Source organism: Xenopus laevis, chromosome 8S (assembly GCF_017654675.1).
Source record: "Xenopus laevis strain J_2021 chromosome 8S, Xenopus_laevis_v10.1, whole genome shotgun sequence".
NCBI lineage: Eukaryota > Metazoa > Chordata > Amphibia > Anura > Pipidae > Xenopus > Xenopus laevis.
The window spans coordinates 31,183,744-31,207,604 of NC_054386.1; the positions used below are offsets into that span (position 1 = coordinate 31,183,744).

Below are 23,861 nucleotides of genomic sequence, written 5' to 3' on the forward strand. Positions count from 1 at the left end.
TATGCTACAATTTGCTATTCCACTCCCTGCAGATGTTTAATGCTTGGCCACCAACAAGGTGAACCAGAGAAGAAGCAGTCATCAGTCAATACATTTTACTCCCTCACTTCTCTTGCGCCTTTACTTTCCCCACTGGTAGCTTTTTCTCTCTGAATTATACCATAGGAACATACCTCTACTGCCTTCCCCTAGTTCAGACCCTGTGAAATCCCATGAATTCATATTTGCAGGAAAAATAAGACTTTACAGTGTAGGTGGCAAGAGCTACTGTAGCTAAAAACATTAGCCTTAAAGCTTTGGAGCATAAAAATATCCTTATTTCAGCACTCCATCTCAATACTTGTTCATCTTTGAAGAAAAGGCCTATCAAAATTTAAAGACTTTGCCCTCCCTCCATAAAGGTTTTGGCTGGCATTTAAAGATGCACTGAATCTTGCAGCAATTCTCGGGAAACAAACAGGCCGTCGACTCCTGGCATCGCGTTTCTCTTTCGGGTTTGTTTTTGGAATGAGATAACAAGCATTTTTATAACTCTGTCTGCAAATCATCTTGGCTATGAAGAGAAACAGGCGGCGTCATAAATCCAGACAATCTCTCATAACTAAACACAAATAGATTTCTGCAGGCAGCAACGGCTAAACAAATGAAAGGCTGGGATGGCTACAGAGAAATACAAGGCACGAGAAACGACAACACCAGAGCAGATATTTAGAAATATGGCCGTTTATCTCCTTCATGTGTGCTTCTGTAGGTCAGCCTATCTGGGATCATTAATAACTAGTTGAACTGATTCCATACAACGTAGGACATGAAACGAGTCCAAGACAGATAATTTGTTTAACAGGCCACTGCTATGAAACAGTCGACAATACAAAGAACACTGAGCTCTGGGAAAGGAACTTGCTCTTTGTGTACAACTTTAGGTGCCTTTTCTGTTTGTCACTGTAGCCTGGCAAAATGACTTCTCTTTATGCATGAGTCATTTGGGGCCAGCAGGGGTGTTGGTGGCTCGCTCTTCTCTTGCAGAGCGCAAACTGTATCCATTCAACAAGACGACACATTGCACTGAAGATTGGCCGGCTTTTGTGCAAAGTTCTGCAAGGTAATAAGATGCTTCCAAGTGATCATTCCTCTCTCTGGCTGAGCCACTAACAGAATGCTCAGAAGAGATAGAGCACAAATTATATTTCACAAGACAGTATGACTAATGAAGAGACAAAAAGCTGTGCACCCATATGCGTGCCTGGAATTCAAATGTGCAGTATAAGGAAATGGAATATGAAATTTGAAGAGGGGGGAATGTGCCGTTAGTGAGATGAGAAGATCTCTAATTGGTGGTTGGAGATGGAGGATATGCAATGCAATAGAGCCAGGAGACGAAGTCAGATGTTGAAAAGAACATATGTGCCATGTCGTCTATCTAGCATTTATCTCTAATTATCTAGATTTATTAATTGATTTATCTCTATATCTCTCTGTCTATCTACTGATGGAGCAATGGCACTGGATGTCTCAGCATTCACTCCAGTTGAAACATTTGTGATAATGATCTAGTTAAATGGAGTGACATGATGATAGATGGTGAACCGTTTGAGCCAAAAGTCTAGGTAAAACTTGCTCCATCTGTCTATCATCCATCTCTGGTTTTCTGCAACTATCTTCGTATCTGTCTCTACAACTATCTATAGACAGCATTCATTCTAAATAATCGAAATAATGGTCTATGAAATAGGTTGACATGATGGGAAGTGGTGGAGCCACATGTACCTGTCTCTATCAGTATCTATCTGTGCATCCATCCGTTAAAGGGGTTGTTCACCTTTAAATTAACTTTTAGTATGGTGTAGAGTGTAATATTCTGAGACAATTTGCATTTGGTTTTTATTATTTCTGTTTTTGAGTTATTTTGCTTTTTATTCAGCAGCTCTCTTGTTTACAATTTCAGCAACAGGGTTGCTAGGGTCCAAATTACCCTAGCAATCATGCATTGATTTGAATAAGAGACTTAAATATAAATAAGAGAGGGCCTGAATAGAAAAAGAAGTAATAACAAGTAACAACAGTACATTTGTAGTACATTTGTTTTTTAGATGGGTCAGTGACCCCCATTTGAAAGCTGGAAAGAGTCAGAAGAAGAAGGCAAATAATTAAAAGCTATAAAAAATAAATAATGGAGACCAAATGAAAAGCTGCTTAGATTTAGCGATTCTATAGCATACTAAAAGTTAACCTAAAGGTGAACCACCACTTTAAAATGAATGGCAATGAATAATTGCTAAATGCTATCTGTCTAACAACCATCTATCTCCAATTATCTGCATATACCTATTTATCTATAGCTACAGTTATCTACAGATGGAGCAATGGCACAACATGTCTCAACAGTCGTTCCAAATGGAAATGGTGTAATAATGGTAGAGTTAAACAGTGTGACATGATGGGACATGGTATACCAAAAGTCAAGATAAAACTTGCTTCATCTCAGGGGCGTAACTATAGAGGAAGCAGACCCTGCGGCTGCAGGGGGCCCAGGAGGTATAGGGGGCCCCATGAGGCTCAAATTCATATACAATTTCAATACATTTTGGTAAAACAGGACAACCTCTGCATATGTTTGGGGCCCTAAAATTAATTTGCTGTGGGGCCCAGTAACATCTAGTTACGCCACTGCTTCATCTGTATATATCTGTCTGCCCATCCATTATGTTCAAGTAAATGACAATGGTCTTGCATCATAAGTAATGGTGAAATGCTCCCTGATTATCTCCATCTATCTATTGCTATAGTCTATTGCTACAGCTATCTACAGATGGAGCAACGGAACAACTTGTCTCAACATTCATTCCAAATAAAAAAGTGGATGACAGTGACCTGGCGGGACAGGGTGAGCTTTGAGCAATATGTCTAAATTAAACTTGCTCCATCTGTATCTATGCGTAAAACTTTGTTTTGTATTATTTGCTTTACTCATCTTGCCTTACTGTCGCCATCTTGTTCTACTATTACTACTTTCATGTTGCTCTAAGTTACTATCTTGACCTTTTGTCTCTATATTCATAAACAGTTATCTTGCCCTTCTGTCTCCATCTTGCTAAATAATGACCATCTTGTCCTACTCTCTTTATCCTTGCCATACTGTCTCTATCCTTCCCAACTGCAACCTTCCTCCTCAACAGTGACCATCTAGCCCTGCTGTCTCTATCTTTCCCAACTGGAAAATTCCTCTGCAACAGTGACCATTTTTCCCTACTGTCTCTATCCTTTGCAACTGCAACCTTCCTCCTCAAAAGTGACCATCTAGCCCGACACGTCTCTATCCTTCCCTACTGTAACCTTCCTCCCGCAACAGTGACTATCTTGCCTTACTGTCTCTATTCTTCCCAACTGCAACCTTCCTCCTCAAAAGTGACCATCTAGCCCTTCTGTCTTTATCCTTTCCATCTGTAACCTTTCTCCGCAACAGTGACCATTTTGCCCTATTGTCTCTATCCTTCCTAGCTGTAACCTTCCTCCTCAACAGTGACCACCTAGCCCTACTGTCTCAGTCCTTCCATACTGTAACCTTCCTCCTCAACAGTGACCTAGTGTCACCATAAGATGCTACCTACGATCTCCCCCTCTTCCAACTAACAATTGCTGCTGTCGAGCCCAGGGCAGTGACAGTAACTTCCTAAGAATGCTCTGGTTAATTCACACAGGTTGATGTATCACCAGGAATGTTAGATCTCATCATACCCTTTCTATGTTAATATTCTGTTGAGCATGGACTAACAAGTATTCTTTCATGGTTGTACATGTATTCCTAATGGAAAGAAATCTACATTTCCTGAGTAGTGGCTCCGATAATCGATATTCTAATGTCTGTGATAGCAGAAGGGCTGTTTACTGACAGCTTCATTAATGTTAAGAGGCACAGCTGATAATTTATACAAATGTGAGCCAGACTGAATTTTCGACGTGTGGCAGAATGAGTAAAACAAAAGAGAGAACCAAGATTCTGACGGCCCATCTACTCCAACTGATTACATGCTTGGGAAAGCTTTATACCTCTAACAGGCATTCTTCAATTTGTTTATTGTATTTGCTTCTGTCACCTCTATAAATGGGCTATTCCGTGCTTATATGTGGCGAGATTTAATCCTTATACAAGATTATTTTTTCCCTTGCTAGACATGTTACTTAATGGGGAAAGGGTGACCTTTCAGGGATGGCTAGTTCCCCTTGATATCATTTTCCTTCCTCTGGATCTGTGGTTTCCCCAACAACACCAGTAACGTAAAACAAGAACATAAATACATTATAAAGAAGAGCATCTCAAGCAACATAGTACTGAGCAATTCCACATGTTGCACAGCTAAGACACATGGAAAAAGAGGTCAAATATGAGATAACTGAAAGCATCTTTGGTGGGAATGCCCACCCTTGGGGCAAATTCACAAAGTGGCGAAAATTTGCCAGCCCTGGCTTTGCCCACATCGCAACACTTGGTGTAAATTTGTCTGGACAATGCTAATTCACGAAGATCCGAAGTTGCGCACAGGGTAACAAATACTGGTGATGTTGCGCTAGTGAAAATACGCCAGCAGTTCCAAGTTACGCTAGTGTTGGGTAATTTGCATACGGTGTGCAGTTTAAGTACAATGGCCGTATATGCTGCGCAAATACATTACACTACACAAGGCCAGGGAACCTTAATAAAATTATATAGAGTTGTTCTATTGACCTACACGTGTGCCCACAGTTTAGTTTAGGTGTCATATGTTATCAAATGTAGGGGGGAAGGAGGGTACCCCCAAAAAAAATTTAGATTTTTTTTTCAGCCTATCACCCAGCGTTTTTTGGGACTTAGAAAAATGTTCAACTTTTTTTTTGAGGAGCTCCTATCTACTCTATTGCACTTCGCCTGGTCTATCTGGCGATAGAGGTAATGGTCAGTAAAATCAAAAACTTTGTGAGTTTAACGCTCTTTCGCCAGAGCGAAAATTTGGCTGGCGTTAGAGTGCGAAGTTGCGCCAGAATCTATCTCCTTGGTGAAATTACACCAGCGAAATTACACCAGCGGCCGTTAGTAAATTGGCAAATTTTCTTCAGCATTAGTCACTTCATCCTTTAGTAAATTTCCCCTCTTATGTTTAGAGGAACATGGGCAGGCCTTCATTCTTGTACCTTTACATAGTCATGGAACTCCTCCATGACTAATAATATCCTTATATTTTACAAAAGGGGTACATTATTCCCTTATGTTTGTGCCTAGGAAGATTGTGCACCGAGGCAAAGGAGCACTACCCACTGCAGTGGCAAGGTGCAATTGGTTATTATGGAGATACATTTCCTGCATTTTACGGCTAGGCCGGTTGAAACACCAGGCGGGTAGCAACCGTATTTTGGGCACACTAAGGTCTCGGGCGGGGTGGGAGATGGACACAGTTTGGCCTGACACCCAGCCCACTGTAGTAAACTAAAGGTGCTGGATTTCCAACATTCTGCACTGGTGCCATAAATATCCAACAGAGAAAAGGTGCAACTCTGAATGGAACTGGGATACTTCTAACTTTCTCCCTTCCGAGGCTGAATCTAAATTGCAGTGCAGGGTCTTCATTCTTTTTTTTGGTGCATTTTTATCCCCTTCTCCCAGCTATTTAAACAATATTAAACAGGGACTCAAATATTTCATTTCTGCACAACGGGAAATCACATTATCAGCACTGGAAGGAAAGGCACGGTAATCACAAACATCTTCAAAAACACATTTAAAATGAATAAACTTCTCCATCATGTAGGAGCCTTCCAATTAAGAACCAGTGGAACGACGCTCGGCTGAGAGCTGGGGCAAATTTTAGATTTATTTAGAGGAGAGTTTGTGGTCCGATTCACCAGCCCAACAGATGTAAAAAACATATATATATATATACTGTTTATATATATGTATTTTAGGCATCTTGTGTGTTGTTAATGTACATATGTGCTTAAGGCAAACTTCAAATACAGAGCCAGAAACATGATGAGAGATGAGTAAAAAGCATCTTACTTGATGCACTCGTGACTATGATATTTTTAGGCCCTTTTAGGCAAGAAAAAGTGTTTCATGGTGGAACGGATTATTATTATTATTATTATTAACATGTATTTATATAGCGCCAACATATTGCGTAGCACTGTAAAGTAAATGTGATTATACAACTACATCACATGAATTACATACATAGAATATATGGAGTAACAAACATCACAATCAATACAGGTACAAAAAGGTGAGGAAGGCCCTATGCATAGGCATACAGTCTAAAGGGAAGGGAGTAATACACAAGGTGTGGGAGTGGGCAAGATCGAATTAAGTGGGTGAGAAATGTGGTATTGTATGTGGTGTTGCGTTTGGTAGTTAAGCAGAGTGAGGGTAGGCTTCTTGAAAGAAGTGCGTTTTCAGAGATTTCTTGAAAGCAGAAAGGTTGGGAGAAAGTCGGACAGACCGTGGGAGAGAGTTCCAGAGGAGGGGTGCAGCCCTTGCAAAGTCTTGAATGCGAGCATGTGAGGAGGTAATGAGAGAAGAGTTGAGGAGCAGGTCAGTAGAGGAGCGTAGTAAGCGACTGGGTGAGTATATAGAGATGAGTTCAGAGATGTAGGGTGGGGCAGAGTTATGAAGTGCTTTGAAAGTCAGTGTCATTAATTTGAATTTGATTCTGAAAGGTAACCGAAGCCAGTGCAGGGATTGACAGAATGGCGAGGCAGAGGAGGAGCGGTTGCTGAGGTGTATGAGCCTCGAAGCAGTGTTCATTATGGACTGGAGAGGTGACAGTCTCTGGAGGGGGAGGCCAATTAAAAGAGAGTTACAGTAGTCTAGACGCGATATGATGAGAGAGTGAATAAGAATTTTGGCAGCGTCTTGGGTGATAAATGATCGTATTTTGGATATGTTCCTTAGGTGGAAGTGACATGATTTAATAAGTGAATGGATATGAGGAGTGAATGACAGGGCAGAATCTAGGATAACCCCAAGGCACCAGGCCTGGGGAGAGGGGGTGATAGTGGAATTGTTAACTATGATGGATACTTCGGGGATGTTACTGGTGTTAGTTGGAGGAAAGAGAACCATTTCAGCACAATGTTGCTAACACGGCCCACAAGCATGCGTGGAATTATTCGGCTCAGATGATGCGCAGTGTGCTGCAGGACCATCCGGCGAAGGGCAGGATTAAAGACTATTACTGTTTGCTTGATGTCTGTTTCTAAAGAAGCCTTCCTTCAGCAACGCAGTCTCAGCGCCAGAGAAATTCAGTGAATCAATCTTCGTTTTCTCATCACATATAATTGCAAACGAGATTGTAGGAAAGTAAATCTATGGGGGGGGGGTACCGCTGTTACTGGTGTGGCGCCCCTTAGAGAGGATCCCCTGACACATTGTAATAAAATTATATGAAAGCAGATTATCCCCTGACAAGATCTATAACTGCTGAATATGTGCTCTGGTGAGATGGGACTGTTTTATCTCATCACAAGACAATCTCATTATATGGGCTTGCTCAGGCAAAACTTCTCCCAGCTCCTCTTTAACAAAGGATTCTGGGATTTTACAAGCCACTACGACAACCAAATCATAGAAATGAAAAAAATTATGTATTTTATATAATGAACTTAATTTACCAGCCCAGAGGTTCAGCAGCCCTCAGCAGTAATGATCCAGGCCTTCAAAGTTGTCCTCAGCATCTCCCCATCTTGGATCTTGTTAGGCCGTCTTTTGTGTGTCAGTGGCACTGCACATGCTCAGTAGGCTCTGGGCTGCTGTTGAGAAGCTAAGTTCCGGAGGCCACGGGGCTTCTGCATTAGGGGCCCCCACACACACGCCCCCAGGGACCCCTGCCTCAACTGCAACCCCCTCTTCCAGCATCCCCCACACGCTGAAAACCTGCCCTCCATGCGGCTGCAATCAGGGCCAGGGGCAGACGGGCAGGAGGTAGCAGGGCAGGGCCCGTCTATTTTTTCCCAGTGTCCCGCTGGCCCAGTTCTACCCTGTACAGATTTGACTCACCTTCAATAGGTAATTTATTACTTTGCTAAAGGTAACCTCCAGTAGTTATTCCTTGTGCCACTGAAACAAGGGGTGGCCTATAGTAAAAAATATATGCCAGCTCATATGCCCTATGCCAAAGACGGTTACATTTGATACATGTGGAGTCAGTTTATTTGTTGTTTTTAAGGATTTCAAGGATTTGTAGTTTCACCAGTTGAAGGTGAATGTGAAATCCTTCGCCGTTCGTTATTACAGAAGTATCAAGTAAGTACTTGACTGCAGCAATGTACTGCCTGGGCTTCAGAGTACTGTAAATGATTGCACCGGCATGGCAACCAATTCTTCCCAATAAGATATTAATTCCAGGCACGGTGAGCGCTCATATATTCTGTGTATCCATTAGGGGGACAACAGCTTCTGCTTTGCTCGGCTGAATGAAATTCTGGGCCCTTACTCATGTAATCTGCCAGGGCTGGAGGAATCAGGTACAGGGATAAGAAGACTCTCAAACACAGGCAGGTGCAAGGGAAGTACAGATTGTTCACTGATATAGTCAGAGTAGAAGGAAAGACGCCCCACAAGCCATGGGTATGGTTTATGCACATCACAACTGTGGAGTGGGGACCTGTAGCCAGTCGGTATTCAAAAATATAGAGGTATCTTGAGTGGCAGTGGTCAAATTATGGGTCACACAAGAGATGCTTCTCCATCACTTTCAACCTGCCCTGACAAATCACTGCTTCATAATGATGTTCCAAGAAGTAAAAATGCAGGTTGCAGGTCCGAGTTCACCCAATTAGAGCCACAGGTCCCTGCACCACAACATGAATGTTTCACAGCATATGAGCTACACATCCAAACTATAAGGGATCTGGGCAGCCTTCTCTACTTTGGAATCAAGTTTCAAAGGGAACTCAACTCCTCAATATGGAGGGATTGGTTAAAAACAATCTCAACTCTTGGGTTACACACAGAAAAGTGGGTATTTTGCTCCTCGCTGAGAGAGGGGTGTCTTGGCAGGTCAGCAGGATTTGTCGATCTATATATATATATATATATACATATATATATATATATATATATACATATATATATATATATATATATATATATATATATATATATATATAGTCAGTTTGCAAATAGAGCAGTTGCAGATCAGACTGGGTAAGAATTAGGCTTGCAGGTCCATGCTGGGTGCAAGTTTCAGAAATTGGCCCAATAAGGCATTTGTTCATTGAGCAGAATAAAATCTTTTCGGGTGAGATTGCCCATGATTTACTGCCCCTGGCATCCCACTGACCCCATTAGCATCCCATTAGCTGGCATTTATAGTTGAACAAAAGTTGCTCATATGTTTCTGTAGCCATAACATTAACTCTGAGCTTTGAAGTTCTGTGGAATGTTCTTTCCATCACACAAATACATGGAACACTTAGTTCTTTTCTAAACATTGGTTAATCCTGTAACTGCTTCTAAAATTTCTGTCCAGTGGGAGATATGATTCTACCACCCAGCTGAGAATGCTCTGGAAACCTGCAACTGTCATCCCTGCATGAAGACCTTCCTCTTGCTCTTATGTAATCGGGACTAAGCACTGCAGGAATGCAAACATTTGGTTTGTGCCGATGAACTTTATGAATTTAATGATTCTGTTTTAATGGTGCAGTGGCAATGCCACCCCTACCTCTTTAGATATTTTGGGCTCAAATCCCCAATTTTGGAATCCAGCATTTAGTCAGCCCCCCCTCCGTAGCTCATAGCAAAGTTGCAGACATATTAAAGGTGGTGGTAACAGTCATTCGGCCATGGCTCCAACTAAACAAAGAACTATTCTTCTCACGCTTAGCTGGGTCCCATCTATGACTGCTCTGATCTTTCTTGGGACCACTTTCTACCTCTCAAGGTCCAGATAGAGCAAGCAACCACTGCTTCTGCATCCAGGCCAAACCACCTGAGCAGTGTGATGAATGATAAAGGTATCTTCAGTAGAACCCCCATTTTACATTATACTGAAGACCAGAAAATAAATGGTGTAAATTCCAGAAAAATTGGAGAAATGCTTATTATAGACTGCTGTATTCGTAGAATACTCTTCCTTTACCCTCCTCCTCTGCTACTTTCCAGCTTTTAAATGGGGGTCACTGGCCCCAGCAACTAAAAAAACTATTGTGAAATTAGAACTGTATTGTTATTGTTACTTTTAATTACTAATCTTTCTCTTCAGACCCTCTCCTATTCATCTTTCAGGCTCTCACTCACACCATTGCCTGGTTGCTAAAGTATAGTGGACCCTAGCAAAGAGATAGCTGCTGAAACTCCAAACTAGAGAGCTGCTGAACAAACAGCTAAATTAATTATAAAAACATAAAAAATTAAGCCCAAGTGATCCCAAATCTGAACCTGTAAAGGTGGCAATGAATAGATACACACAGGTAATATACTCATTAAATTCAAGAAGTATTTGGTAATTAAAGCATTCATTTTGCACCAATAGCAGCGTCCAGCATGAAGCTCAATCATTACTCAGAGCTCCGTTGTCACATTCCCATTTACAGTATCTAGATAGAATTCAGTCGGGGTACTTTAACTTGGTACCAAAGATGATATCCGACTGAATGAAAAATCCGCAGAACCGGTGGCGTGTATGTTTCAACTGATTAGTACCAAACATCTGTTCCCCCGGATTCCTTGCGTACTCCTTTGATTGTACTTTTGGCTTCGGAAAAGACTCTGTCTTTGTTTGATGTAGTCCTTGGCAAAATCATTTTCCGTCAATTGCCCCCAACAAGATGCCTGCAGAATGCTGGGAACAATCTGCAGGTCTTTCCTTTGACTTTGTGCTATTAAGCTCCGCAGCCGTCTCTTTCATTCCCGGGCTCAGAAAAATTGTGTCTTGTTAAAAGCCAGGCTGCTAAAATGATATAATCATGTGCGCCGGCAGCACTCTGAATGGCGGTTATAAGTATTAGAGGTAAAATTAAAATGCAGAAATTAAGTGATACAAGAAGAGGAACTCTTGGGTTTTGCATTAACATAAAGATGCTTTTTATACTGGACAAGTAGAGTTCTGGAAGGTAGAAGGACATCTCTTAAGAGGAGTCAGTTACTTCTGCAGCCACAAATTCAGTCAAGCTAAATGATACCATTCATAAAAGGTACTTGCACCTAAACACGCTCCTTGCACATCCATATATAGGAGCCAAACACCACTGTGCCTATGGGACACTGGAGAGGGACTCTCCAGCCACAAAGCAAGTTGGGTTACCCTAGGTAGCCAGACGCTACCTGTGGTAAAATGTGACGAGGTTCCCAGGTTCCAGCAGGCTGAGTCAATAAGTGCAGAGTCAAAGGTCAATTTTAGTTCCGAAGAAGTGGCACAAGCCTAAAGGTGGCCATACACGGATAGATCCGCTCGTTTGGCGATGTCGCCAAACGAGCAGATCTCCCTCCGATATGCCCACCTTGAGGTGGGCAATATCGGGCTGATCCGATCGTGGGCCCTAGGGCCCAACGATCGGATCCTTCACGTTCGCAAACGGGCGGTCGGATCGCGGGACCGCATCAACGAACAGATGCGGCCGCGATCCGACGGGATTTTTAACCCCATCCGATCGAGATCTGGCCGACTTTCGGCCAGATCTCGATCGGGGAAGCCCGTCGGGGGCCCCCATACACGGGCCAATAAGCTGCCGACTCGGTCTGTCGGCAGCTTTTATCGGCCCGTGTATGGCCACCTTAACTCCTGAAAATGTTACCCACAACTTGCAATCGATTTTCTACCAAATTAATGATGTTGACTAAGTGTCGACCCTAACCCGTAACCATGTGGTAACCATGACGCAACCCAACCTAAACCTCCTCCCTTAGTATTATTATTATTACTTACCCAATCTGCCCCTTCAGTTACGTCACGGATAGACATTTCAAAAGCGAGTGCATCACAGTCAGGGCTGGGACAAGGCAGGTACATTGATGTTTGGAGCACCATCACCATTGGGGAAGGCCCAACACGAGCTACTGGGGGTAATGTTGAAGCCCAAAAACATTCAACATCAGGCCTTCAACACCTACAGGTCTGCCCAACTGATAAATGGACGGAAATTGGGCAGGTTCAGACAAGGAAATATCTGCACACTGACATGGTCCTTGTCAGATGGTTCTCCATAGGTCCCAATGGATGATCTGATGGCACTAGGGCCAATGATCAAATAAACCTGCTTTGGCCCAGATCTTGCCAAACAAGCAGGGGACACAGAACACAAATCTCTGCCTCCATTTCTCTGAGAATCCGCTCCTACTTGCTGCTTGCACATGGAATCATTATTCACTTGGATGCAGTGGCTTTGCTGCATGCAAATAATCCGTGTTGTGTGGCCTTAGCCTAAGATCGACTGCTTAAACTGTTGGTACAGATAAACCCAAATCCCAAACCCATTCTTGCCTACATCACTAGCAAAAACAAGATACATAAATAAGAAGAAAACTCACTGATTACAGTTAATCCTCGTCCTTGCAGGATCCACGAGACGCAGAGTATCCCGGATGATGGGGATTTTCACCTCCTCATCGACTAGACTCTGGACGTGTTCATATACCCCCGGTAGGAGCTTTCCACGTTGCAATAAAAATAAAATGTACAATGTTATGGAGCAAATATTTGCACTCTGTTGTGTGAAATATTACAGATTAACATATTTAATTAGAAGCAATTTATTCACACCGGTGCCTGCGTTTACCTGTGTTACTGTATTTAAACAGTACATACCCACCAGCTATTTAGCAGACAGGTTGCCGTTATTAATATTACACTCTCAATGAGAATATTGAAGCGCCCAAGAGCTTTGCCTTGAAAAGTCTTTCATGTGTAAATTCACAATGTAAATTACAGCAGATAAAGGCCGCTACATTAATTCCTCCACACTGCAGCTCCTATTATCAGTGTTTTGTATGTGTTTAGTAATACCCAAATGTACTTTACAATACACGTATTAGAAGAATAGTCTTAATCTGCAGGGATCTTCAGTCCTTTCAGTCTCCAACTTTCCATTTCTGTATATTTTGTATTATATTTTTGTATTATATAAGAGTGGTAGGTGTTGCCATGTTAAACAATAAAGAAGAAGGGTATAGCTTATTCTACGCACAATAATAATAATATCTGCATTTATAATATGGGTGGGAGGTGTCATATTGTTTCCCTTAGTATAGTATGAGGGTTATTAAGTTCTCATCCATAAAGCAGGTCAGGACTGCTGCTTCCAATGGGGATCAGATAGGATCTGTGCAGCCACTGGGGTAGAATGCTCTGTTATACAGATAGATAGAATCTCAGCTGCCATAAAGCAGGGCAGGACTGCTGCTTCCGATGGGGATCATATAGGATCTGTGCAGCCACTGGGGTAGAATGCTCCGTTATACAGAGAGCTAGAATCTCAGTTGCCATAAAGCAGGACAGGACTGCTGCTTCCAATGGATATCAGATATGATCTGTGCAGCCACTGGGACAGAATGTTCTGTTATACAGATAGCTAGAATCTCAGTTGCCATAAAGCAGGACAGGACTGCTGCTTCCAATGGGGGATCAGATATATGCAGCCACTGGCTGAAAATCAATTGTAAATTATTTCAGAATATCTCTCTCTACATCATACTAAATGTTAAGTTTGAGTTCACTTTTAGTTAGAGACTGGAATATGAATAGGAGAGGCCTGATTAGAAAGATAATAAAAAGAAGCAAAAACAATGTGTACCCTTAACAGAGCATTTGTTATTTTAGATGGGGTCACTGACCCTCATTTGAAAGCTGGAAAGAGTCAGAAGAAGGCAAATAATTCAAAACCTATAAAAAATAAAATAAAAATGATCAAGTTGCTTAGAATTAGCTATTCTATAACATACAAAAAGTCAACGAATAGGTGAAGCCCCCCTTTAAGTGCCATGGCACAAGGGGAGTTTTGTTGCCCGTGGTTAAATCTTCCCTACCTCAGACAACAAATCTCCCCAAATAGATTTCCCATTGAATAACAATATGATCACTGCGAGTAAAAATTATTACTCATGGCTATCCGGATGAATCCCTCAAAAAAGAGGGGGACTTGTCACATGGGGTAGTGAAGATTTACCTGTGAGCGAACCATCTCCCCATTTGCCATCACCTTAAATCCCAATCTCTCGGTTTCTATGTTAGTGATCAGAAATAAAGAGGTGCGAGCACTTAAGGGGATTCTTGTTTTTTTTTTGCTTTTTTAAAGATGAAAGTGATGCCGTTTCTGTTCCACCGCTGATCTCCATCGGGCATACACACAAAGCACAAATGCGTATTATTCAGCACAGTGATTCCATGCACTTACCGATAAATGGCTAACAGATAAATGAATATATTTCACATCCCAATGAGCTGATTTATCATTCTGCCATTAACAGAACAGAACCAATTGTTTTATTTTGCTAAAAGAAATCCCTGAGCAGCTGCTGTCACTTTATGGTACTGACATAGTGCTTATGCCATGCAGTGCTACCTGTCATTAAATGGACCCCACCACCCAACGATGATATAACAGCATATTTACAAAGCTAATGTTAATTGTCATACTTTATGGCTGAGATTCTAGCTATCTGTATAACAGAGCATTCTGTCCCAGTGGCTGCACAGATCCTATCTGATCCCCATTGGAAGCAGCAGTCCAGCCCTGCTTTATGGCTGAGATTCTAGGTATCTTTTATTGTAATTATTTGTTGGTAGGCCGTACACAGTACTTGCAAACTTGGTAGAATCAGCTCCATGTAACCCTATATTTGAAAAATAATTTCCCAGTACAGGTGCAATTAATGGCCACCGTCCATTCACATACTGTAAGATACTTGAAGCACAGCACCGGTTTATGTTAAAAATGAAAAAGCCTTTATTCGATACACATGGCAACGATCTGGATAACAACGACGTTTCAGGCCCAGTTTGTACTTTTTTGAAGCTTGAAAAAAGGCCAAACAGGGCCTGAAACTGCGCTGTTATCCAGATCGTTGCCATGTGTTTCGAATAAAGGCTTTTTTATATTTTTAGCATAAACTGGTGCTGTGCTTCAAGTATCTTACAGGCCGTACACAGTACTTAAATATGACACATTACAAAATATAGCATGAATTACCCAAGAAATGTGTGCCATGCGAACAAACTTTGGCTGTATTTAGCCTAAACGTCAGACAGTTCAGCAAAAGTAAAGGCATAAGGCTACATGTAAATGCCTTAAAGGGGACCCGTCATCAAAAAAATTTATTCATAATCTTATTTTATCACATCAGTCAAGCAAAATTAACTTTAATTACTCTATATAAATTATTTGAATCTTGTTTCCTCCAGTCTGGGAATTCATAATTATAGCAAGCAGACAGGAGCCAGTTTGTGGATACTGTTATTAAGACAAGCCTTCCATCATCTCAGAATCTTGTTTGTACACCAGAATGGGGGACTTGATGTCCATCCCCATGCCCTGGCTACACAATGAAATGGTGAAGAGAACGGGGGAATGTGGAGATTTCTAGGAAGTGCTGAATGGAAAGTGAAAGCATATGCATATGCAAATTAGGATTCAGATTCAGTTCGGCCGGGCAGAAGGATTCGGACGAATCCGAATCCTGCTGAAAAAGGCCGACTCCTGGATTCGGTGCATGCCTACTTTGCACCATGGTTCAAGCGTAGCACCCATAGGTGCAGGTCTCCATAATTTAGCATAAAAAAAACCTGCACCTCTCCCATGGATACAGTGCTGTCTGCTTTCATCAATGTTGTATTCATGTGGAGTGGGCTGAAGGCAGTACATGATGAACCTCCCCTTAGTTGCACAAACTAGAAACCCTACTGGATGCATGGCTAAAGGGAACCCTGCACTTACCAACTGCCCGAGTACAGGGCTGCCTTGAACTGGACTGCATTGTGCTCTGTAGCTTGCAAGGTGCAGAGCGCAGACTGTAGCAGCCATTGCCCCAAATGCAGCAGGAAAATGCACAGGCCATAAATTGTGCACTTTTGCAACCCTTAGCGCTCTTTTTCTTGCACACTGGAACATTCAGCAACAGTAAATTGAGGTTTCATGTATGCAGTGGGGGGGGTTGTAGAACAGTGAATCCTGACACTGCAAACCCCTAACCCAAGCATACACAGGCCCCCCAAAACCATTTCAATTACAGGTATGGGACCTGTTATCCAGAATCGTTTGGACCTGGGGGTTTCCTGGTAATGGATCTTTCCGTAAATTAGCTCTTCATACCTTATAAAATGATGCAAACATGAATTATGCCCAATTGGCTTTTTTGGAGGTTTGCCTCCAATAAGGATTAATTATATCTTAGTTGGAATCAAGTACAAGCTACTGTTTTATTATTACAGGAAAAAATTAAGAAATGTTTCAAAATTTGAATTATTTGTTTAAAACGGGGTCATGGGGAGACGGCCTTCCCATAATTCTGAGCTTTCCAGATAACGGATGCTATACCAGCATTACAATATGCATTTAACTATATCTACAAGCAAACCTACCCATTACTAGGAGACAGAGGGTAACATTTTGTTATTATTTTGTTTCGCAGATGCCCTATGCACCGCTCCCCTATAGTTGGCAAGGGATACTTCTAATGGCCCATACTTTTCTCTGTATGTAAATATGCCACCTCTGATTCTCACTGGCATGAAGAAGCTGCATTTTCTGTTACTGGATACCCATAATTTCTGAACATTGAAATGTAAAGTACTTGTCTGTCATCCTGCTCACACTCTCTCTCTCTCTTTGGGTGTTGGTATAATGCAAGGCAGGGGCTGGTGATAGAAGCTCATTTTGAAGCTCAACCCTTTTGCTAGAGCTCCACTTATCGTAAAGCGGTATAGGATCCGTTATCTGGATTATCCGAATTACAGCACAGCTGTAGACCCAAGCATTCTGGATAACAGGTCCCATACCTGTACATATTGCTGTATGAGACCTTACTCTTTGGCCCTCATGCTTTGATTCCAGGAGTATCTAGAAGAGCATATAAGTATTCTCCCCAAATCTCACCCTAAATGGGCTTAGCCCACCAGCAAGTACCCCAGTTTTCCCCTCTGGTGGTTTTGGAAGTTTTGATGTAAAGAATAAAGGCAGTCAGTTCCTGCTCTCTGTGAGAGATAACAGTGGGGTTATCAGTCTATACAATCTACTCCACAGCAGTAAGAACTGGGACCCATCAATCATAGCCCCTGAAAATGAATAACCAGAATAAATTTAATGTGACCCTTAATAGCAGGCAGAGACAACGGACAGAAAACAAATATAGTTGCGGATGAGAAACATTCCATGCAGGGCAATGCCATGATAACATTGGATTCTAACTCTAAATGGAATATTCAGGAACAGAAACAGGAATGTCAATGGAAAATCATCTAGAAAACAACAGAGATACGGAATATAGACATAGAATATCAGATCAATCAGTATTACTTGTACCCTCACAATGTGCAATCCCTGGCTTACCTCTATACACACATATTTTGTTTACTAAAGGACCTTCTAGTCAACAGAAGATCCCACAAACCTGTTCAAAATGCCTACACCCAGGGCAGGGAGTACTGCTGTCAGGGGCCCCAGGAGACATAAAAGTGTGATACACAAGAGAGCAGGGTTTGCAGGAGAGTTGGAGCGTTTGGGTGGATCATGAGCAGGTTTTGTAATAATAAGGCATGCCTGAAATGGATCAAAGGTGTTGACATGTGTGTCTGGCCTATTTTTTTTTAGGGTCCAATTCTAATTGTTAGAAGGGCTCTCCTTCTAAGGACCCAGATGGGGTCTTCTTGGACATCCTAGTGGATCCTAGGTGTTGCCATGAGTGTGTGAGTCCATTAGGGTCCAATTCTAATCGTTGGAAGGGCTCTCCTTCTAGGGACCCAGATAGGGTATTCTTAGACATCCTAGTCGATCATAGTTGTTGCCATGAGTGTGTGGGCAATTTATTTCTATTAGCGTCAAATTCTAATTGTTAGAAGGGCTCTCCTTTTAGGGACCCAGTCCATTATAATTGTTGGAAGGGTCCACCTACTAGGGACTCAGTTAACAAATGGGTTAGTTATTGGGTAGGACTGGGGGGCAATGTTAACTAACCTTCTACCTACAGTAGCTTGCCCCCCCCCCATAGGAACAAGTAAGAACAGATAGGGTCTTCTTGAACATCTTAATCATTCTTGCGTGTTCACAGTTTTTTTATTAGCATTTCAAAAAATAGATAGATAGACAGACAGGACAGCAAATGCCTCTTGCTCATGGTCTATCTTCATGCTTGGATTTGCATTCACTTCAAGTAACACAGGTTTCAAGTTTTTAACAAGTAGAATATCAAACCCTAAAATCTAAAGCAGACAAAATACCTTTGTTAAGAACATCCAGGGGCAGTATATGAATGACTATGGCTCTAAATTTGCTAACTATTCCTCATATGTAATAAATGGGACCATACTGTATCTGTCCCAGGCATCTACTGAAGATGATTCACAGATGTCACATGAGAGAGTGTAAATTAGATGAGCAGTGATGAGAAGTCTAAGCAGCAGGAGACCTTTGGGGTAGCTTAGTGGTTAACAGACAGTAGATTAATACAGTTCACTGCATAAAAAAATTGAGTTGGAATTATCTCCCGTAAATACTTTTCAGAAGAGTTAAGTACCATTTTGACCTTGTTTATTGTTGCTATAATTCCTCATTCATTAAGAGCTAATTCAAGTCCGTGGGCACAAAACCCCTCACCCTTTCCATTTTTTAAAGCTGTCGCTGTTCTGCAAGGATACAAGCAGTCTGTCAATGCAGAACCCTGCTGAAATGTTACACTGGGGCCTACACTATTAATAACCGAGGCTACAGTCACAACAGTAGCAAACAGTTACAATATCTTTTTTAAATGATTTATCATCCAGATTAGGCCTAGCACAAAGGTGGCCAAATCAGTTCCAGAGCCACTTGTTTGGCAACCTCTGCAAATTTAGGCTGCTGATTTGGCTGGGGATCTGGCTGTGTATGTCCAAGCCCCAGAGTGAACATGTACATGACCAGGCATTATAACACTTTACAGTAGTGATAAAGACTGATCTGTACAGCCTGAACAAATTGCTAATATAATCAACAATATGGGTCTACCTGGGAGTTGTATTGGATGATGCTTGGGTTTCATTTAGTAGGTCAGTATACAGTACCTGGAAGCACGTTGGTCCTGGCTTTCCCGGGGGTATATCAGCTTGGTAATAAACCTTGAGCTCAGGTATTAAAGCTAAAATAGTTTTGATCACAAGTGAAATTATATCAGACCACACTTTCTTAACATCCAGTCATTTGGCAGAGAGCATATAGAGAACGCTGGAGAAAGTCCTCTTGCTGCCGGTGTGCATGCTGTCCGAGTGTATGTAGTTCCCACTGTGGAGATTGAGCGAGTAGTTGGTTAAGTGCATATAGGTGTGGTGAAGGTTCTTATGGTTAGGCTCTTGATATGCCTCTGTGCAGAACCTGGAGAGGCCATCTTTGGCTATGTAAATTTCCAGAGGTTCTATGGACTTTAGTAAAACATAGAGGCGGATGTCAAATTTGAGCTTGTCTATAAGAAGGGGTTTTGTGATGTATTCCTGGACTACTGAAGGTCTATTCTGCAAGCTCCCCATCATTCAGACTTCAGTGGGGTCTTTAATGAGGTAGATCCCATCACCCTGACAACCACTATCTGGTTTCACAATGAACGTTGGTCTCCATGTTGGGTCATTTTCTTTTCCTAGACGTACCTTGAAAGTTCATAGGAATATCAAACTTAGTGATACATGTGTTTTATTTATCAGCACATTATACCTTGGTGCCCTATGATTACTGCAACCCCACAACTCCTATCATCTTGAGAAGCAACAGGAGATGTAATTGCTCTACAACAGAAGTTCTGATATCCCATTTTAATCTTCTAGCCTTTAATATGATATAAGGCCTTTTGTATGTTGACAATCTTACTAATTTTGGTTCCTTTTTTGAGCTTTAGTACAAGATTCAACCTCTGAGGATACTAGTGTTTTTGTCACTGCAAGTGATTATGTATGGCCCTAGTCCTTTCTTGTGTTTTGCTCTGGCAAAGCCAAAAGGCCGGCTCATGCGGAAGGAAAGAGAGTTGGCATATAATTAAGGGAGCATGACAAGGAAGCAGAATCAGGTTATGAGGTACTTGTGACCAAGGCAAATATCCCTTGGGACTCTGCCCTTGTTTCTGCTGCCACTGGCCACCACAGCCCTCCATCTGTTTACAATCCCAGACACCCTCAAACACCACCACAGTCCCCATTACTGTTGAGATGTACCAGAGTGGAGTGGGAGGAAAAGGGGTCCTGGGTCATCACCTCTCTTTCCAAACTCTAAGATAGGATATAATTCCCAGGGGACCTGTGTTAATATGAACTATAAATATAAACTATGGGAAAGTGTAACATTAGGGAACATATAAATACATATAAATACATTTTAAGGTTCTAGAGATCTTCATATAATAAAGCAAACATGGTGTAAAATATAAAATCAGTGTCTGTGGAATTGTGTTTCGAGGCAGGTACATTAATTTATTGACCAGGCCTTGGAGGAAGTCAGGCCAAAAGTTTAATCTTGCCAGATCAAATCTACCAAGATACAATTGAAATCAATGGGAATTGTAAATTCTAGTTCTGGAACTGTCTTATTTTTTCCTGAAAACTCAGGTAATTGAGATGTCACCTGATATTGCTGGAGAGTGAACCTGATACAAGAGGAGCCCATTCGAGTTATTTCTAAGAGACGGTCAGACTCAACACACGTTTGAACGATCATCACAATGTAGATTATTTCAGACCATGCAAGATTAATTAAACAGGACCGTGTGATATTTCATACATGTGCCCCTTAGAGAAATTGGACCTCTAGTAAAACAGAAAACAGCTTCCACCTATCATGACATTTTTCACTTTGAAAAAAAACAGAACTGTCACATTGTTTTATTTTAAACCAAGAATTAAATTGAACAACAGACGTGCAAACCAATAAACAGATCCAGAGACCTGGATAAATTCTTACCGAAATAACATTATTTGAAAAGAAAAAAAATAATGATTAAAAAGTAATAAAAATATTTATTTTACATCATAGAATTCTGAACACATTTTATGAACAAATTTAACGATGGTATTTTCATTTGTGGTCACCTATGAGTTTAGTTTTATCAGTTTTCTCTGAAATTACATGAATAACATTGGCACACATTGTTTGTTCTCTCTCAAACTTGATAATGTTCATCATTCATATCCGACAATTTTAAAATACATTGGTTATTTATCTGAGTAGTATCAATATGTTGCAATGCTTAGTGTCACACACGCTACTTGGAAAGATAAAACTTCAGAAAATGAATACGCGGTAGTAAAAGTGAAATATTTCGAATGTTTTGTTATTTCTACTGGAATTGATAAAGGATAACGCAAGCCCAATTGATGAAAGAATATTTGTGCTTGAGTGCCAGTAAAGAAAAACAATTCAAATGTACAATGGCCACACACAAGTATAGACATTGGAAAGCCACCTGCAATTCTGCATTCTTATTTATTGCAGCATTCTAGATGCTCCTCGATCTTCTTAATTTCAAGGCAATTTCATCAACATCAGAAATATTCACTGATTAACAGACTGCGTCTGCATCCGACGGTTGTGTCACGTCGGATCAACGCTGCAACTTCATCAGACATTTCTATCTCTTACCTTATCTCCGTCACATGCGTTTTGTTGCAGCGCATCGGATCGCACTGAAAACATCCGTGTAGTCCTACCCTAACACAAGCACACTAAACAGGACCTGTGTTAGAAATCTACTCTTTGAAAATGATCCAATGATCTCTGTATAAAAACAAACCCTTCCCCTTCCAAAGCTGCCGCCTTTGTTAGTTTTCTTTTTTTGTTTCACAACTACAGGGACTCTTAAGAAATATCATCTTTTTTTTTTTGTTTTGCTATTTATTGCACTAAACAAAAATTAAAACCAACTTAACTAAAACAATAGGAAAAATGCCAAATGCTAAACATATACATTGAGCTCATGCTAAAAAAAAAAAGGGTTATACTACCTCTTTAAACTTGATTTGAATTTGAATTAGAGCTGGGAGTCACCTTACGACCTAAGGTTTGGTTGAATTATAGCCTTTAAATTAGTATATTCTGTCTGTGGGAAACTACTGCCACCTAAAATTCCACCCTTACTTTACACAATGTCATAATATCACTCTTCTTGTCTGTTTGAAAACATTATGCCAATATTGGGTGTACGGCAACAGCAAGTGGCCAATAAGGTTAATAACTGTAGAGGGCTTTCTAATGATTTGCATTCCATTAACTCAACTACTTGATGTAAAACATTCCTTCTTGAGAAGGTCTAGGGATGCACTGAATCCAGGATTTTAGGATTTATTGTATATTAATACCAAATCCACCACAAAAGATTCAGCGAAATTCCAAACTGATTTTGAACCTTATATTGGTATATTCAAAAGGAAGTATGGAAAACAAAGCATGCAATCTCTTTACCTCCAGTTTTCATGAGTTCTGCAGTCTCTTAATATTTAGGTTTTTGGTTTGGTTTAACCAAGACTAAGGATTTGGCAGAATCTTGTGGGAAAAAGGGGGCTTGATTTGGGCAAATCCAAAACCAAATCCATAACCAACTCTTGGATTCCATGCATCCCTAATAAGGTCTAATGAGGAGAATGCCAATGAAAGTCATTGATGAGAAAGAGATGAAAGTCCAATATTTTACAACAGAATTTCAGCAGTGGGACATGCAAAGAGCAATCACATGATTTGCTATTATTAAGGTTGACTATTTGAGAGGGTACATATTTTCTCAGATAACTAGAACTACCTGAACAATCCAGTTCTAGAATTTTGAAGACATTTACTAAAATGGGACAGGACATAATACGTACTGGTTTACTAAGGTCCTTGTGGTTGACCAGATAATGAACATAGTTAACATATCAAAGCAGCTTTGGAACACAGATAAATGTGATCATTGTAGTCCTCTAAATGTGGTCATACATGTAGACATCAGCTCGTTTGACGATTTTGCCAAATGAGCGGATCTCTCCCCAATATGCACACATTTAGGTGGGTGATATCAGGCTGAACCGATCATGGGGAAAGTAAGTAAGCGTAACCGTTCCGGCTCACCGCATGATCGATGTGACAGCCTGTAAGTATATATCAAAAAGTTTTGGATGCACTTGCACACCTTGGCCCTCCAGAAATAACGACACCCTGGTGCACAGTGATAGAGGGAATGGCCACCTAAATTCCAATGTGGTACTTGACAAAGGGGTTTACCCAGAAACGTTACATGCTGCAATAAATTCTAAGCAAGGACTTACCCGGCTAGCATTACCTTGTGCGCCAGCAATTTCTTGTACCAGCCTGTAGGTATATAGTAGGGTGCTGGATTCCTTTGCCATCCCATGCTGCTCAAAATGGACAACAAAGATGAGGTTCCAGAGTGCAGAACCTCATCCTTTGTGATTCGATCATGGGCCCTAGGGCTCAACTATCGGATTATAATGTAGCCAATACAGGGTCGGATGGCAGGACCGCATCAGCGAATAGATGAGGCAACGATCCAAAGGGATTTTTAACCCTGTCCGATTTACATCTAGCCGACTTTTGGCCAGATATCAATCGGGAAAGCCCGTCAGAGGGCTCCACACACGGTCCAATAAGCTGCCGACTCGCTCTGTCAGCTTTTATCGGCTCATGTATGGCCAGCTTTAGGGAGGCAGCAAAAAAGATTCCCTATTTCCCCTAGGTACTCT

The 23,861-nt window shown here is 41.3% G+C and overlaps 1 protein-coding gene across 1 annotated transcript in view; it reads right to left on the minus strand.

The window, feature by feature from the left end:
* The window catches only part of LOC108699921 (tubulin polyglutamylase TTLL11), a 97,601-nt gene that overhangs the window by 40,463 nt on the left and 33,277 nt on the right, over positions 1–23,861 (minus strand). Inside the window, 3 exon segments of the mRNA XM_018232610.2 lie at positions 12,497–12,615; positions 18,282–18,377; positions 19,215–19,790. Of these exon segments, the coding sequence (XP_018088099.2) occupies positions 12,497–12,615; positions 18,282–18,377; positions 19,215–19,790 (791 nt within the window).